This window comes from Drosophila sechellia, chromosome 2R, assembly GCF_004382195.2.
Source record: "Drosophila sechellia strain sech25 chromosome 2R, ASM438219v1, whole genome shotgun sequence".
NCBI classification, from domain to species: domain Eukaryota; kingdom Metazoa; phylum Arthropoda; class Insecta; order Diptera; family Drosophilidae; genus Drosophila; species Drosophila sechellia.
The window spans coordinates 2,528,395-2,545,322 of record NC_045950.1 but is presented as its reverse complement, the minus strand read 5'-3'; the positions used below and the strand labels follow the sequence as shown (position 1 = coordinate 2,545,322).

At 44.0% G+C, this 16,928-nt stretch overlaps 4 protein-coding genes across 9 annotated transcripts; 3 read left to right on the top strand and 1 right to left on the bottom strand.

Annotated features, from left to right (window-relative positions):
- Window positions 1-1,468: 1,468 nt before the first annotated feature.
- LOC6619157 (serrate RNA effector molecule homolog) lies at window positions 1,469-6,242 on the top strand. Of its 6 annotated transcripts, none has more exons than XM_032714876.1 (8): window positions 1,469-1,538; window positions 1,838-1,982; window positions 2,049-2,221; window positions 2,281-2,560; window positions 3,047-3,113; window positions 3,170-5,154; window positions 5,226-5,330; window positions 6,031-6,242. In XM_032714876.1, exons 2-8 carry the CDS (start codon window positions 1,843-1,845, stop codon window positions 6,098-6,100), a joined length of 2,820 nt encoding a protein of 939 aa, XP_032570767.1. In that variant the 5' UTR covers window positions 1,469-1,538; window positions 1,838-1,842; the 3' UTR covers window positions 6,101-6,242. The 6 variants fall into 6 exon arrangements, 5 of the variants coding, with proteins under 5 accessions (XP_032570767.1, XP_032570765.1, XP_032570766.1 ...); XM_032714874.1 differs by having other exon boundaries at window positions 2,037-2,221; XM_032714875.1 differs by having other exon boundaries at window positions 5,651-6,239.
- A 187-nt stretch (window positions 6,243-6,429) lies between these two features.
- Window positions 6,430-8,408, top strand: LOC6619156 (SET domain-containing protein SmydA-8). The gene is made up of 2 exons (XM_032714878.1): window positions 6,430-6,848; window positions 6,904-8,408. The coding sequence occupies exons 1-2, from the start codon at window positions 6,514-6,516 to the stop codon at window positions 8,228-8,230; spliced, it is 1,662 nt and encodes a 553-aa protein (XP_032570769.1). The 5' UTR covers window positions 6,430-6,513; the 3' UTR covers window positions 8,231-8,408.
- A 289-nt stretch (window positions 8,409-8,697) lies between these two features.
- On the bottom strand, window positions 8,698-9,878 carry LOC6621172 (mitochondrial mRNA pseudouridine synthase Trub2). The gene is made up of 3 exons (XM_002045315.2): window positions 9,691-9,878; window positions 9,423-9,635; window positions 8,698-9,373 (listed from the first exon to the last, which is right to left on the bottom strand). The coding sequence occupies exons 1-3, from the start codon at window positions 9,818-9,820 to the stop codon at window positions 8,763-8,765; spliced, it is 954 nt and encodes a 317-aa protein (XP_002045351.1). The 5' UTR covers window positions 9,821-9,878; the 3' UTR covers window positions 8,698-8,762.
- A 538-nt stretch (window positions 9,879-10,416) lies between these two features.
- LOC6621173 (WD repeat-containing protein 74) lies at window positions 10,417-11,848 on the top strand. The gene is made up of 3 exons (XM_002045314.2): window positions 10,417-10,504; window positions 10,562-11,612; window positions 11,675-11,848. Exons 1-3 carry the CDS (start codon window positions 10,417-10,419, stop codon window positions 11,793-11,795), a joined length of 1,260 nt encoding a protein of 419 aa, XP_002045350.1. The 3' UTR covers window positions 11,796-11,848.
- Window positions 11,849-16,928: the final 5,080 nt, after the last annotated feature.

The window sequence follows — 16,928 nt, the reverse complement described above, 5'->3', positions numbered from 1 at the left end:
CTCTGGCGAAGCTAAAAAAGCTCGACTGGCTCTTCCACTCCAGCAAACTTCAAATGAGCTCTAAGGCTCTTTTAATCAAAGCCATTCTCGCTCCAACGTGGAGTTATGCCATCCAGGTGTGGGGAACTGCCGCCAAATCCCAGCTTAATAGGCTCCGTGTGGTCCAGTCGAGAGCTGCACGTCACGCATCTGGGCTCCCCTGGTACGTGACGAACATGGTCATCGAAAGAGATCTGAAAGTTACCCTTCTTGGGGATCAGATTAATTTCCACAGCAGCCGTTATGCCGACAGGCTTATGGCCCACCCGAACCGACTAGCAACTATCCTAGCTGTTCCCATCTCCCTCCGAAGACTGAAGAGGGTACACCCCAGCGATCTCCTTACCCGGAGGATAATATAACATATTACACTTTAAGTAATTGATAACTAGACTAGATTTTTCTTTCTTTTGTACTTTATAATTAAGATACCACTTGGTCTCATTTATCTTTATCACACATTAGGTTATGTACAGAGGAATTACTGAATGATTCCTTTTGAAACCTTAATAAATAGATTTAGTTCCCTTTAAAAAAAAAAAACAAAAAAAAAATTTTTAACAAATGTATAACACCAGGAATGTCAGTCGATTAATGTGTTACTTTTATGTTCTGACAATTTTAGTCCTGTTTAACTTCGTAGAAAATTCACGAATTTTGTTTTCAATGTAATGTTTGGGGATAAAATATATATTTTTTACATGGATTCCAATACTGTTTAACATAAATAGTGCAATGTGTTAATTTTTGTCGATACTACGGTTTGGTTTTCGATGGAGATTGACAAGGCAAGTGATTCTGATCAACTATAATGTGCCATCTGAGAATGGTTCGCTCTCGATTCGAGTATGCTGAACGTGATTCGATCTTGGAAAGATTTTGAGATCAAAATTCTTACATCGAGATCGTTGAGAAAGGGTTTTTCTCTGAGTGTGGATCAATTAATAGGGTAGAGAGAAGGCAAACCCCAAGAAAAATATCTAAGAAGAGTTATCCGGAATGGAAAGGTTTACGGAGAAACTAAATGTTGGCTTCTCTTTACGAATAGAATCCCAAGACCTTAAACAATTGGATTGATATTGAGTTTTGGTGAATTTACTTTTATGATTTTGATCATTTCCATGTCTGAAGGTGGTAGGTTTTCACAAGTTTCCTTGAAGACTTATGAGACCAACACTGAGTAAATGATAATTTTAGTCCATTCACAGGGTTAATCAACACGGCGTTGTCACCATTTGTGAGTATATTTCACTGATACCAGTTTTCGACTTTAACATCATCGTGGAGTTACAGTTTTAGCTGTACATGAAGTCCTGCACAGTGTGAAGAGGATGTTTGGGTTCACTTAAGGATAATTTTACAAATTTGAGGGATATAAAAAGGATTTGGTATTTTTTCTTTTGTATGTTTTCTGGAAGGTATATTGCGTTGCACACAAACGGTCACATTGATTGACAGACGCGAAGTTACAAGTAAAATTTGGTTTAAGTTAGGCGAAGGTAATTACGAAATGATTAAGGAGCAAAAAATGTAACAAAAAATGCCGATATATTTTAATCTACGCTCTTTTATTGGCACTTAAAAATTCATTTCTCATTGTCCATTCGTTGAAACACGTAAGCAAAGTGACAAGATGGCGGCCTCATCTGCTTAGTTGAAAACCGAAATTAAATATGAAATAACTAGTCTGCCAAATTGCAGGTTCGAAGCGGTTTTAATCGTATTTGAAGCACTCACCGGCCCATGAGTGAGGTTAAGAACGAGCGACTTTCATCTGTATTACTTGCTTTCGTTGCAGAGCAAATGGCTGATTCCGACGATGAGTACGACCGCAAGCGACGGGACAAATTCCGTGGAGAGCGCGACAGTTACCGTACGGAACGCCGGGATGACCGCCGGCCGGTGGGCGGCTCTGCCGGTGCCCGCGACGAGTGGGCGGAGCGGTAAGTGAAGGTCACCTTTCAACTATTACGTGACACCATTACTGGACGTTTCAGCAATCCATTCAGGGGCGCAGCTTCCGCAGGTGGCGGAGGAGCTCGCCACAGACCAGACTATAGCGACTACCGTGGTCCGGGAGCTAGACCACGCTATGGGTCACCCGGCCGTGATTTGCCCCCAGCCAAGCGTATGCGCCCGGACTGGGGCGACGGTGATGTGCGCGCCAATCCCCGCTTCGGGGGTGAGTTTTACTACACTCCAGGCTATTCAGATTGCTTATCGAATTCTCTTTCTATAAAGGCTATGATCCGTATTTGATGCAGGCCTGGAACGACCACTACCAGTCGATGCACTCGGCCTACTCCCACGCCGGCCATGCCCCACCTGTTCGGGAGTCCATAGGTGGCGGCGGGAGCGACACCCTTACCCAGCCGGCCATGCTCAACCTGAAACAGTTCCTCGACACCCAGGACGAGAACATTTCTGACTCGGAAGTGATGCGCAAATACACCGATTATAAAACAGACTTCAAGCGCCAGCAGCTAAACGAGTTTTTCGTGGCCCACAAGGATGAGGAATGGTTAGTAGCTGACCAAAAGTGGATCAACGACGGTTTTGTTGATATCTCTGCTTGTGCAGGCGCATTGCGTTATTTGCCGTTCTTCTGCTCGCCACTCATAACTTTCTATGTATTAAGTTTTTCTCTGCAGCTTTTTGGGTTTGTGAGATAAAGACTTCTCTGAGAGGTTCTGCGCCATAGCAGAGCTGTTAACTGAGTACAATTTATTAATTACCCGGCGAGCAATGCCGAGGTGTGTTCATATTTCAAAACCGCGATATATTTAAATTCGATTGCCCAAATAAATATAAAACAATCCCATAAATAACGAAAGCGAAAGCTTGCAAGGTAAGATTTTGGGTGATAACAACAAACATCCTATCTAAACTGGTGAACATTTACCGAATCCACTATCAACAGCCGGGCGAAGAATGAAAAGAAAAAAAATTAAAACAAGGGTTTTAATTACAGCAATATTAATAACCATACCATTTTTTTTAACTGCAGGTTCAAAAACAAATACCATCCCGAGGACAGTGTTAAACGCAACGAGGAGCAGCGGGGCTTCCTTCAGGTTTAATTTTTTGCTTCACTTACCGCAGAAACCATAACCAATCTTACTTATTGCAGAGGCGCACTGATGTTTTCATGGAGTTACTCGAGAACGGAACAATAGGAAGTGTGAAGGTGGATTCTTCTCAGGCAGATGCTCTGATCCGTGTTTTAGATACATGCGTTATAAAGCTGGAAGGCGGCACTGATGAGGACCTCAAAGTCTTAGACGAAAAACCCAAGGATCCAGTAGTGTACGAACGAAAGGCGGAGCCGATGCAATCCGTCAAGGAGGTGGAGAAAACTATTAACAGTCCCAAAGACGAGATAAGTGAGGCAGATCCATTGCCAGCGGTCGTGTCGACACAGCGGAAACCTGTGGGGCCTGTTAATTCTGATGAGGAGAACTGGGATGATGATAACGATGCAGAAAATTCGACGCCAAAAAAAGAATTGGCGGAGGATTCGAAAGACAGCGATTCCAAGCCTGAGGAAAAACAGCTGAACAAGAAAAAGACTAAAAAACGCAAACGCAATAGTAGCGATGATGACAGCTCCTCATCCGAATCCAGTTCTAGCTCAGATGAAGAGAAACTTAAGGAAAAGTATGATGTGGAAGATGGCCTCAGGACCGAACAAAAAATCGAGGCGGAGAAGGACAGACAAGAAGCGACCAAAGCAAAACAGGAACCACAAAGTCCCAAGCTGGACGAGGTCGAAGGAAATGATACTACTGAGCCCAAAGGACTAGACTCAAAAATCAATACTGTCGAGATTGACGATACTTTGAAGTCACCTGAAATTTCTTCGAATCCAATTAAGAACACGGATAATGGAGACAGCAGCAAAGTAGAAGAGGATGAAGAGAAGCCCTCTGTTGGTAAAGACAAGGTTGTCGAAACCGAGACTATTGATCTAGACAAAGTAAAGGACTGCCAGCCAAGGGCTTTGCATAGGACCTCCTCCATCTTTCTGCGAAACTTGGCCCCTTCGATAACCCGATCAGAGATCGAGGCCATGTGTAACCGATTTACCGGCTACTTAAGGGTGGCCATTGCAGATCCCCTGGTGGAGCGTCGTTGGTATCGTAGGGGTTGGATAACCTTCATGCGAGATGTCAATATTAAAGAGATTTGCTGGGGACTAAACAATCAGCGACTGAGAGACTGTGAAATGGGAGCCATCGTCAATCGGGACCTCAGCCGACGGGTACGTCCAGCCAATGGTATAACTGCCCACAAACAAGTAGTGCGATCAGACATTAAACTGTGCGCCAAGATTGCTTTAAATCTGGATGAGAAGTTCAGACTATGGGCGGAGGTGCCGAAAGATGATCCCAATTCCGCCCGAGCGAACGAGTCCTCTGAAAATGGCAGCGGCTCCACGTATGGCTTCAATTCACAAAACCCGGTGCTGCAAAACATCACTGATTACCTTATCGAAGAGGCGTCAGCTGAGGAAGAAGAGCTTCTCGGCCTTACCGGCGAAAACAAGGACACTGAGGGCGAGCCCATTGAGCGTGACGAGCAACTTATATCCGTTCTTGATCGCCTTGTGCTTTACTTGCGTATAGTGCACTCAGTGGACTATTACAACCATTGTGAGTATCCATATGAAGACGAGATGCCCAACCGCTGCGGCATTATCCATGCCCGCGGTCCACCTCCTGTTCGGGTGACCAACAACGACGTGCAGGAGTATATCAAGATGTACGAAACCAAGTTGCAACAGTTTCTTACTAAGACTGTGCCACTGAGTGACGAAGAGATTAAGAATCTTGGAGCCAAGGACGCCGAAACGGAGGTGGAAAAGTTTGTGCAAGCGAACACTCAGGAGTTAGCGAAGGACAAATGGTTGTGCCCCCTGTCGGGTAAGAAGTTTAAGGGGCCCGAGTTCATCCGCAAGCACATCTTCAACAAGCACGAGGAAAAGGTAGACGAGGTGCGCAAGGAGGTGCAATACTTTAACAACTATCTACGCGATCCTAAGCGTCCGCAGCTTCCCGAACATCCAGGCACCTCTAAGCGCCCAGAATCGGAATCTGCCCGTGGAGGGGGTGGAGGGTAAGTACAACATTTATTCCCATTGAACAACAAATTAGTGTAATTAATTAATTTTCTTCACAAAATGTTAGATACCGACCGCCCATGTATCCACCTTTTTCGGCGATGCCCTACGGTTTTGGTCCACCCATGATGGGTGGGGGCCGTGGAGGACGCAACTTCCCTCCCGCTCGCAGGTTAGTACTATACATATTTTTCTATAGTGTAGATGTGCAATTCTCGGCAGTCATTCCCAACATTTGTGAATAGATAAATTTAAATTTTATTTGATCGACATTGTCCAAGAATCGAAGACGACCCTTCCTTGGAGTGCTAAAGAGAAACATGCAGAACACATGATTCACCTTTCCACTACAGCGGATTACAGTTCCGACGTACATACTCGAACACTGATAGCATTTAGGCGACTCTATCTTGCCCTTTTTTTTACTTTTTCTCTTTTGTTGGCCTAAATTGAAATTTGTCACAACTTTCTTGTGTCGCAAATTTTTTGCAGAGAATTGCCTTTGGAACACCAGCGCCGGCTTATCGGTTACCATGATTTGGATGCGCCTGCCAATTCTGATATGTTTGACTAATTGATTAGCACAATACAAATAAAAACAGGCCATATTGATGCAGCTTATATCGGTTGGCGAGCTCAAGTTTTAAAAGCAATTCAAGCAATGCTAGGAAAAGTATCTACTGCATATAAAGATGGTTTATATACGACTAATGATAACTGTTTTCCTGTACCATGCTAGAACTACCATTATTGCCCAAAATAAATGAAAATCCATAGCCTAAAAGAAAACATTGTAATATTTTGTATCTCTGCCCTATCCTTAGTCTTGCGTAAATAATTCCAATATCTATATTCATTTTCGTTGCTTGCAGACCCGGTGGTTTTGATTATCGACCCAGATCACACTACCGGGACTTGGACGCGCCGCAAGAACCGTACTAGAACTAGCTGTGCGGAGATCACAAGCAAGATAAATTGTATCAAATTAACTGATAAACACTCAAATTAAGTTATCTTAATTTTCGCCTGTTTTGTACGGTCAACTTTTGTATTCCACAATGAAATAAAGTGCGAATAAAAAGCACATTGCTGAGTTTTTATTGGGTTCTATGGTTTTTCTCTTTGTAAACAGAGAGCACGTACTAGAATGTACGGAAATTTCTATACGAGATACACTTATACAAATAAGTTCTCTTGGCTAGACCCGATAGATTGGCATTTGGAGAAACGAGCTAAAAATAAGACCGCAATCGCCGGCGTGCTGAGATCAGAACGTCAAAAAGAAAATATCCCTTGCCAACGTAACATTGTGGTGCAGTTGGTCCCAGTGGAAAAGCATATGTTCAGGAGAATAAATGGTGTCAAGCACGGAATGTCCTGTTTGCGGAGTTGTTGCCTCACAAGCGTGCACTAGGTGCAAAATGGTGCGATACTGCGACCGCGAGCACCAGAAGCAGCACTGGCCGCAGCACAAGCGGAGATGCAGGCCATTCAGGGAGGAGCAGGATGCCGAGCTGGGCAGATACTTGAAGGTTACCCAGGATATCGCAGCCGGGCAAATAGTCTTCATTGAGGAGCCCCTAGTCGTGGGTCCCAAGTGGTATCTCTCCGACGCAGACAAGGAGGCCTCTATCGTTCCGTGTGTAGGCTGTTACGCTCCGAGCCGTCTGGGGAAGCACCAGTGTCGCAGGTGAAACATCCTAATTGCAATAGTCCATCATCCATTTGAACAATGTGATTTCCAGATGCCGTTGGCCAGTCTGCAGCGCGGGTTGCGAGCACGAGCCAATGGAATGCAGCGTGCTTAGCCTGGGATCGGGATCACCAACTCGGGCAGATACCCGCTCATTGAACGACTACTTCAGGGGCGATGCTCTTTTGGTGCTCAAATGCCTTCTGTTGCAGCGACAAAGTCCCACGAAATGGTCGGCCTTGTTAGAAATGCAGTCTCATGAGGAGGAGCGAAAGGGGACCGAGCTGCACGAGGAAGCAGAGAAGCGAGTAGTGAGCTACCTTCAAAAGCGGTTTCTATGTAGGCTTAAGCAAACTAATCCAAGCCTTCTAACCGATTGCGGACCGGAGATGCTGCATCGGCTTTGCGGCATCATCGAAACCAACTTTATGGTCATCGAACTGCCGAGTGGCGTGGAACTCAGCGGGTTGTTCCGGCAGGCCTGCATGATGGAGCATGCTTGTCAGCCCAACTGCGACTTTCAGTTTGATAACAAGACTCAGCAAGTCGCTGTGCGTGCTGGCTGCGACTTGCGAAAAGGCGACCATCTACGGATTACATACACGAACATCCTATGGGGCACCCAACTTCGGCAGCACCATCTGCGCCTAACGAAGCATTTCAGCTGCCACTGCAACCGCTGTCTCGATCCAACGGAATATGGCACCTATATAAGTGCGCTGACATGTCTGGGAGATGTAAATCAAACCTGTGGCGGAACACACTTGCCAGTGGATCCACTGGACGAGAACACACAGTGGAAGTGCGACACTTGCCCAATGCAAGTGGATGGAGCTTACGTGGCTGAACTGCAGTCCCACATGACCGAGCAGGTTGAGGGCTTATTGGCCGGATGCCCCTCCGCGAATCAGGTTGAACTCCTGTTGGCCCGCCTGACCCATATGTTGCATCCAAATCATTTTCACACGTTCAACCTAAAGCACACGTTAATCCAGCTGTATGGTAACGAAGCTGGCTTGGAATTGGGCGTACTGAGCAACACGCAGCTGGAGCGAAAACTGCGGCTGTGTGATGAGCTCTACAACGTATGCCGCCGACTGGATCCGTACATCATTAAGCTGGCTATCTACGTCACGGTCATCCTGATCGAGGTCGCCCACACTCTGCAGGAGCAGGCACGAAGGCCACCAGCAGAGGGAACTTCCCTCTTGGGTCTTGCACAAAGCCGCCTTAGGGAAGCGCATATGGTTTTGGAGAAAGAGCAAGAGTCAGTGGCCGGTAAAAAGCTAAACGAAAAATTGCAGAAGGAAATCTTCCAGTGCGAAAAACTAATTCTAGCTTTTGCCTATAATCAAGATCACGAAGCCGATAAAAATTAATTTTCTAACATCATTTTCGCATTCGCAAACATTAATCGAAAAAAATTTTTTGATTCATGAGAAAAATCGGTGAAAGTGGTAAAAGTAAACATTTTAAAAACCGGTTGCTGTTAAAATTAATTACACTTTGCTAAAATCTAATGAAGTCGTTCAAAATAAACCGCAAAACGAGACTTTAGGAATCTTTTCAAAAAACAAATATTTGTTGGGTTGCTTATAAAAACTATACGATATATATAAAATAAGATTTTAAAATAAAAGTAAACGTGTTTGTCTGTGCACTATACGTTATTTTAGATCCTTTGGAAAAATCCGCTAGATTACCGGGAAAACAGATATAAATATCTAATTTCTTCTGAATATCTGAAGCTAGAGACTTGTACTAAATAATCAGATATTCTGTATATTCTTATCAAGGGCTCGCGTAGAACATGCAACGTCCGTCCAAAATTATTGACATGATTGACTGCTTTATAGTTTATCTGCCTATATTTATTTGACTATATTCAATTACCTACAATGAATTCCCAAATTATTCTGTAGCTTGCAGTTCCACTCGTTGTTGACGCAGAAGCTGTGGATGCGCCCTCAGGATGTCACGTTGTTGGCGGAGGTTTTTGATAATTCCTGGCAAGTGCCAGGCGTGTCTAAGCAGACTGTCTGTTACATCAAAGTGGGCATGCCGCACGCAGCGTAGTTGGGAGCAGTGCGCCACGGTTCGGAGGTCCAGGGCCATGTCATGCACTAGCGTAGCCAAGTATTCCTGTGTCTCGTTGATGGCGTGCAGTTCCAGCGTGAAGTGCGGTCGATCGAAGTGAATCAGCTTAATGCCGTAGACGACGGGCTGGCTGTCGTCCGCTGGGCGTAGGAGACCCCTACAGGCCAGTTCGTAGGCCTCCTGGGTCTGCAAATCGACCCCGCAGAGCTCAAACATCTTACGCTGATGGGATGCCTGCATGGAGGCGGCTAGACTGCTGATCCTGTCTGCGGACACGTGTCGCTGATTGGAACGCATTGTGACCCGTGAGTCTGGTAGGTTATTTTCGGTTGCGATGCCTAGGTGCCCGATTAGATGGTAGACCCGCACTGGTCGATTTTTCCGAATAGAAGTAGACTGGCCTGCTCCCCTGTTGATCCCAAAGACTACAAGAGTATGGTTAGATCTGGATCTAAAATGTTTTATTTGACTTACGCAGGACTCCGCTGGTGTGATCGCCCAGGCTGGACACTGTGGTGCAGATCAAGTCGCGCGGGAGGTACCGCGGTCCGGTGGACAGAAGGTGGTCCGATATATCCGTCTGCTCTGCTATGTTATGTAGTACGTGATCAGCTGCGGTGCCTGTGCCCAGGAGTCTTATGTTTTCCTGCAACTTGCGTGGTTCCCTCTGATCCATTTCGTTGAGTCCTTTTGCAGATCCGACTTTAATTTCAGTTTGTTCGTTCAATGGCGCTAGGCTTACCCTTGCAAATGTTGCTCAGAATAGCATTGCGCACGTGCTTCACCTTCATACCGGCTGGCTTGTACACATTTAGAATGCCATTCATGTGCTTAAACACTGTGGCGGCATCATAGACTTTAGTTAGAGCCATTTCTGCTTTAAGTTACGTATGTGCGCTATTTGTTTTCAAATTGACTTGGCAGTGTTGGTAAACACTCACGAACAGCTGGGCACTTGTGCTGCCCAGTACTGAGTAGGGTGTAGACATGTACTTGAAACTTAATTTATAAAAATTATAAAATAAAAGTTTGTTTTTAAATATCACTTTAATTTTCTAGAAAAAATTTAGCTGGAAATTATTCTTACAACTTTGTGGTCTTTATATTCGAATTCACAGTTTTGAGATTTCAGGCAAAAACATGTTTGTATCACTGCAAAACAAGAACCGCACGAAAAAAGGAAACAAATTCGATTGGGCTATCTTAAAAAGGAGTGAGGGAATACCCTCACTGTGGCTTGCATACTATTTGCTTCAATTTAAAATGACAACAAAACTGTGACTACCATAAATGTTAATTAAAATATCGGTGGTCGTTGGATATCGATACCAACGATAACATCGATTATTTAGCAGATGCCTTTTACATCTCTATTGCACGTGTAGAATTTGTTTTGACCGCAGGAATTTGTATAGCGCCTATTAACTCACATTTTAATCGCAAATACTGAGAGAAACAGCGTGTTGAGATGAAGTGGACTACGGCAAATATCAAACATGTGAACTACACGTCGAAGCACGAACTGTATGTGGGAACACACACAGGCTCTTTTAAACGTACGTGCGCTTGTTCTTTATTGAAAAGCACTTGCAATAATAACTTCATCTTTTTAGACCTGGTGCCTGCATCCGAAAAGAGCCCTTATGGACAAAGCAATCTGAGTGATCTGTGCGCCCTGGATAAGGATTCCCGCGTCACATCTCTGGCTTTTGGCAACGACAAACAGACAGAGATTCTTCTAGGCCGGGCCAAGGACGCCGTGGAGATTCACTCCTTCACAGAGAAGGGTCATTCTAGGAACACAGTATCCTTCAATGCTGCGCCAATCGTTGGTCTGGCCCGATACAATGACAAGCTTATTGCCGGCATTGGCAACGGACAGATACAGAGCCTGGAGCTGGAGGCCAACGACGAGTCCGAGCCCGTGGTTATCACCACGGGTGATCAAATGGACCACCTGCGCCAATGCGCGCAAGTCAGAAGCATTGTAGCCACTGGCGGCAAAGAGCGTCAAAACAATCTAAAGGTCTACGATCTAAATTCCGATGTCAAGCAGATTTTCACCTCAAAGAATTTGCCCAACGACTATCTGCAGCTGGAGGTTCCGGTTTGGGACAGCGATATCGGCTTTGTGGATGGGCCTAGTGTGCTGGCCACTTGCTCGCGAACCGGCTATGTTCGCATCTATGACACGCGCAAGCAGCGTCGACCTGTTGCATGTTTTGCCAGCGAGGAGCACGGGATGAGTTTTACGACTCTAGTGGCAAAGGGAAACTTTATTTACACGGGTACCACGATGGGTGCTTTAAAAGCCTTTGACACTCGACGCATGAAAACTCATGTGCATACTTATAAGGGATTCACAGGCGGGATTAGTGACCTTCATTTAGATGCCACCGGTCGCTTCCTGAGCTCTGCAAGCCTAGACCGATACGTTCGTATCCATGATTCCGAAACCACAGTACTGCTCTACCAATGCTATGTGAAATCAAAGGCCACTAAGATTCTTATCCGACCGTATGAAAACGAAGCAGGGGTATCAGAAGAACCTGAGGAGGACGATGAGCTTCAAATGGATAGAAACGTGAGTGAAAATAAGAGTGTCAACGCAAAATCTGTGGACAATGAATACGAGGATATGTTTGACCAGATGCCCACTGTGGGGTAAGTTTAAATACATATTGAGTGATTAAATAAAAAGTAAAATCTCATATTTTTGTCAACAGTGACAGCGATAATGAGTCCGAGGAAGAGACGTCTAATATTAAGCTTTCAAAGGCCAATCTAAAAAGAAGATCGTCGGAAAAGTCTTTAAAAAACAAAAAGAAAAAAGTTGTGATTAGTTAAAGCGACATGTATTTACGTTATAAGAATATTAAAGAAAAATAGTATAGATATAAGCCGGTTTTTTTTATTAAAGAACAAACAAACATGGCATCGTAGGGAATCACAGAGCTCCTTTAAAAAAGTTTCTGTGTGTGTTACATGCTGAACTGACTGTCGAGCAACGAAACATGAGCTGCGTAGGTGTCACAAGTACTTAAAATAAATTATATTGTAAAGAACGAAGCAACAAACGTCGACTGCGATGGTGGTGTTTTACACCCACACAAAAACCACAGCGGAGACCAGCATAAAAATGGATTCGTGGCCTTCCTGTCACCGTTTCAATAAAGTGTTGGGTCTGTAAAAACATTGCAGCTTCTGGTGTCTAAGATAAGGTGTTGTGTATTTAAAAACATGTTTCTCAAAAACTGGCTTTCGGGGCCAGTAATGTAGGAGGTAACCTTATTTAAAGAGACGACTCTTGCGGTTCATCCTTTCTTTTATTTAAGTTATGGAGTTGGGGCTCAGTGGCTTAGCATTTTTGTGGCCTAATACTATATGCCAGTTACTAGAGGAGTACAACATTTTTATTATTTTAAATACAAAAATAAAAGTAGTAGTTATCAAACATATTTAGACTAGATACAAATACTAGTTTAGCAGCACTTAGGTTAAATCTACATACACTTGCTTTACATACACTTTGTTATCAATAGTATAAAATCAAAATAGTTGTTGAGAAACCTATTTCTACACGTACAATGGATTTCCTTAGAAAAACGATTATGTACGACAACGGAGATAAATTAGTATTGTAGCCATAAATAGTTTGTTATTACTCATCTTAAGTATGCTTCTGTCGAAATAGTTTTGGCCATATAATATAAAATACACATAAAAAGTATCATTTGTGTAGTATCTAAAGTTCATATGCCTATGAACTCATATTTCTCATGAACTAGAACTAAATTTTTATAATTATAAATTTAATTTATTTATATATTTAAATTAGAGAAAGAGTATTGGGTGTAGGTAGCATTTCAAATTCTACAGGATATTCAGGACTAAAAAAGCTAGAAAGTTGAGCCTAAGCTCAACTGATGGTAGATGGTGGAGACGTCTACGTAATCTAAGTTTGTTTCAGAACTTTTCCACGCCTGCAATTTGAAAAATTTTAGTTCTTGATCTTATAATTTTCCTTGCCAGTTCCTATCGATTTGCTAAAAAATGTTAAAATTTGCCACTCGCTTCTAGATAAACAACGGGTATCTGATAGTCCAGCAACTACATAATTATTCTGTTTTGTTTTAAAAATTCAAAAGCAGAAGAAAATATGGGCAGAGCTTAATTCATATAATGTAAAACATCCCCACCAATGTTGAGTTTATGAACATAGTTGAAGATTTAATTGCATGAGATGTTTAATTTAAAATGTAATGTTTAAATCAAAATTTCAGCTAGTCGACCCGAAACGCCAGAAAATTGCCCAGCATCGGAGGCTTTAAGTAGAAGTTGTAGTCGCGAGTCGCTGGCATATCTTTGAATTTGGAGTGATAATTCCTTACCTAAATTAAAGCATGAGCTTTGAGCTCCGCCAAGTCTTACAATTTCATTTGAACTACAGCAGACTAAAAACTTTTAATTTGTTTTTCGAACTAAAAGTCGAGCAGGTTAATACTAAGATACCAGCCAGCGAACTTCGAAGCGGTTTCTAACGCGAACACGCGTCCTGATTCGAGGCTGCCATAAAGGCAGTCGGAAGATAAGGCAACTCCCATCTCCCAGCCCCGGTCGGACGGCCTTCACGGCATGCACACGCACTCGGAATGGTGATGCCGAATTTCGTCCTGGTATCATCTTTGGCATCTTTTAGGGAAACTGGCGGCTCAGCGTGACGCAAGCATAGGTCGCGTGCTGATTGAAACTTGGATGTCAGTGGAAAACCTGGCCGACGAAAAGCGATGGGGCGACTAACACTACCAAAATTCCGCAATCTTTTAGATTAAATTTTAATTTTATCCTTACGTTGCCCCCACCAGCACCTCCACCTCCATCAACGGTTAGTGGGCACCTTTTAGTTTTTCCGTCGGTTTTGCTTTTCCAGATACGCGCCACGAAACTTTTGTTTGCCGACAAATAATTTGGCTCGGGAAGTTGGCGCCTCGCTCTGGTTACCATCGTCGCAATTTCAGCGAGTGAGCTTTGACAGCCCCCAAAAGTTGGACATCGTGGGCTGACAATGTTTGCCGGAGCAGGGCTCGGAATTTTTAATGCAAGAGCAAACTTCAGCGCTCGTGATAATGTTGCAATTTGCAAATAGCTTATAAATCGGGCTAAAAGTTGCAGATTTGGCGACATAGAAATTAACTCGCAACTATTTGCCAATCGCTTGTGTGGACATTGCTCATCATTATGCTAACAAGGTCCTTGTGCCCGAAGAACCATCCGCCTAATGGTAAGTCCATAAGTGAACCCCGAAACAATCGAATCAACTGATCCAAGGATGGATGTTTGCTCATTTGGACAGCATTGGACACGTCCTTGGATCCCCTTGGCCTGGAGTGTCAGCTGTCCGCGGCCATAAAAACGAGCTGCGCGTTATTTGCATACTCATTGAATGGTGAACGCCGCCACGAGCCTTATTACGATTGGAACACAATAAGAAGTGGCCCATAATCGTAAAGAAAGCAGGCAATTCACTGGCTCTGCTCTGGTCTGGTCTGGTCTGGTCCTGGCAGCGGATCCCGGTTCCGGCGAAGATGTGTATCGCTGGCCAGGGCTAGCAACAAAGGAGTGCGCCCAGTTGGGACAGTCCGAGATGTCGGAAATTAAGTGCATTGTGGCATGTCCCGCGCCGGGGAGAAGTTGAGATGGGAGCTATGAAGGCGCGGTTTCCCAACAATGCTCCTTGTGGCGCCCTGAGCTCGCAATCAATCGATGTGGTAGTTGGCAAGTTGGATGCCGTAACCGAATATAGCTTTAAACTGCCCAGATGCAGGACTATTCGTTACCCCGGGCGACGGGTAGCGGCAATCTGAAAGCACGCCCCTTACATAAATGGATTCGTGACAATACCAAATATTTCGGGATGTGGGCCAACTTTGCAAGTTTGAAGTCAATTTAGCGGAATGTTGCCGGGACGAAATATGTGGGTCTCAGTGCTCACACGTGGGCAGGACCTTGGATATTTGCGTTATTTTCCGAGAGGCCGGAAAGTTGTGCGGCTGGCACACATGTGCGCTGGCGGAATACTCGAACTCGACGACTCTAAACTGTCTGACTGGTTCTCTTTGCATTTCTGGCCCAATTGACTTTTAATGGCTCTATGGTGATGGTGATGCGATGCGGCTAAAACAACAAACACAAGTTCGACTGCCGTCGCAAATTTTATGGGAAGCTAAAAGGGTTGCGAAACATTGAAGTATGTAGCTTTTGGGCGATATAAAGGAAAAGAAAGCCTCTTACTCGACCTTCTTTGTTTTTGAGATTTTCCGGCATTGCTCCCATTATTCGTGCCCAAAATTTGCTTGGGATGCCTGAAATCAGCTTGGAAGTCTTTTTCAAGGAAATCCCATTAATGCCGAACGCGGCGAAAATTTTCATTTTTTCATTCATTTGATTTTCGATGACGCACAAGACAGGTGACGAGGGCACCGTTTCGCAAGGACGTTCTTTCACGCGGCATTTCCGGTTTCTCTATGCTAATCTGCTCTTGACTGACATTAAACTCCATATTTTATTCATTGAAAATGCATGAAAGCTATGATCATTTGTGAGCTATGATTTCAATGGCTTTTACAGCGCCAAATGTTAAATCCATTGGATTTAGCACCGATCAATTAACTCCAAAGGTATGTACATTTTGGCATCGATGTTTTCTGGAATGGTATTTGACCATCCGCCTGCTCTTAAATATTGCCGCGTAATTGTTGTTCTTTGAGTGAAACTGTCATTAAATAAAGTGCGTGTGCATTTAAGCCGGCTTTGGCGACGCATAAGCCTATTATATGAGTCCCGCTTCGCGACCCAAAAAACGCGCGAGATACCTTGCGCATGAAAAGTGTGCTGATTTGGTTATATTAACGATGCTGAACAAGTTCCCTGGGTGATGTAAACAGAGGCTATATATATGTACTTATGCATATATATTAAGGGTCAGAGTTGCGTACTTAGGATCGAGCTCAGCGATCAGATCGATAGTTCGAGAGCTTAACTACGAATGCAGGCAGAATCGTCGGTCCTACGTGCAAAAATGCGCCGTATATTGGCCTTTCTCCTTCCCGAATTCGTGCGTTCTTGCGATTTAATCCTAGCCTCATAACTTATTCAGTTTCCCTCTTCCCTGCCTCCCCGCGGCAAACGATTTCAATTGATTTTAATTTAATGGCAATGGCGAATGCGAACAAACGAAATTAGATACTTGCGAGTGAAATTCAATAAACTTGAAAGTGTAGACAGCCGAAAAAGGGCGTCTGGTTCATTTAAAATTCATTACATAATCGCGATGATATATGGTTTGGGTAATGGCGCATGGTTAAAGCTTAATTCTGGATAATTTGATTGCCGAAACGCCAGTTTGGGTCCCTTATTAAATCCCAAGAAAGTACAGACAACTTGCTGGCCCACAAACGACCAGTGCTCAGAATCCAAATAAAAATTTACTAGCAATCAACACATTTGTCGCATGTCGCCCATAAACGGACATGAAGAGTTGACTTTTCTCTTGTGTTAGACATCTGCTTCGACCTTCGTCCTTTCTTACCCTTTTCCTTCCGCAGGGGTTTGCAATTAACAAGGCGAGAAGACCACAAAATTCGAGCCGAAACTGAAATGCACTCACAAAATCTCACTCTAAATATATCTTTTTGGGATTCAAGGTCTCATGGAGCAAGACAAGTATGTGTACCTTACCATTTGCTTGACTAAATCGCCTAAAATCGGTATTCGAAATAAGATACATATTTTGGGCTTTGTGCGCTTGTGTCATGTCTTTAAGTAGTGGGTTCTCCTTAGCAGACTGTGCATGGAATAACTGAGCTATTTGCAAGCATTTGCATTGCCGCCAGCACTTAAGTTAAAGGATGTCACCAATGGGAAGTATCCCCATCCGTATTCCAGCCATTCGAAAGGCGGAATAGCGGCCTGCGAGTGGGT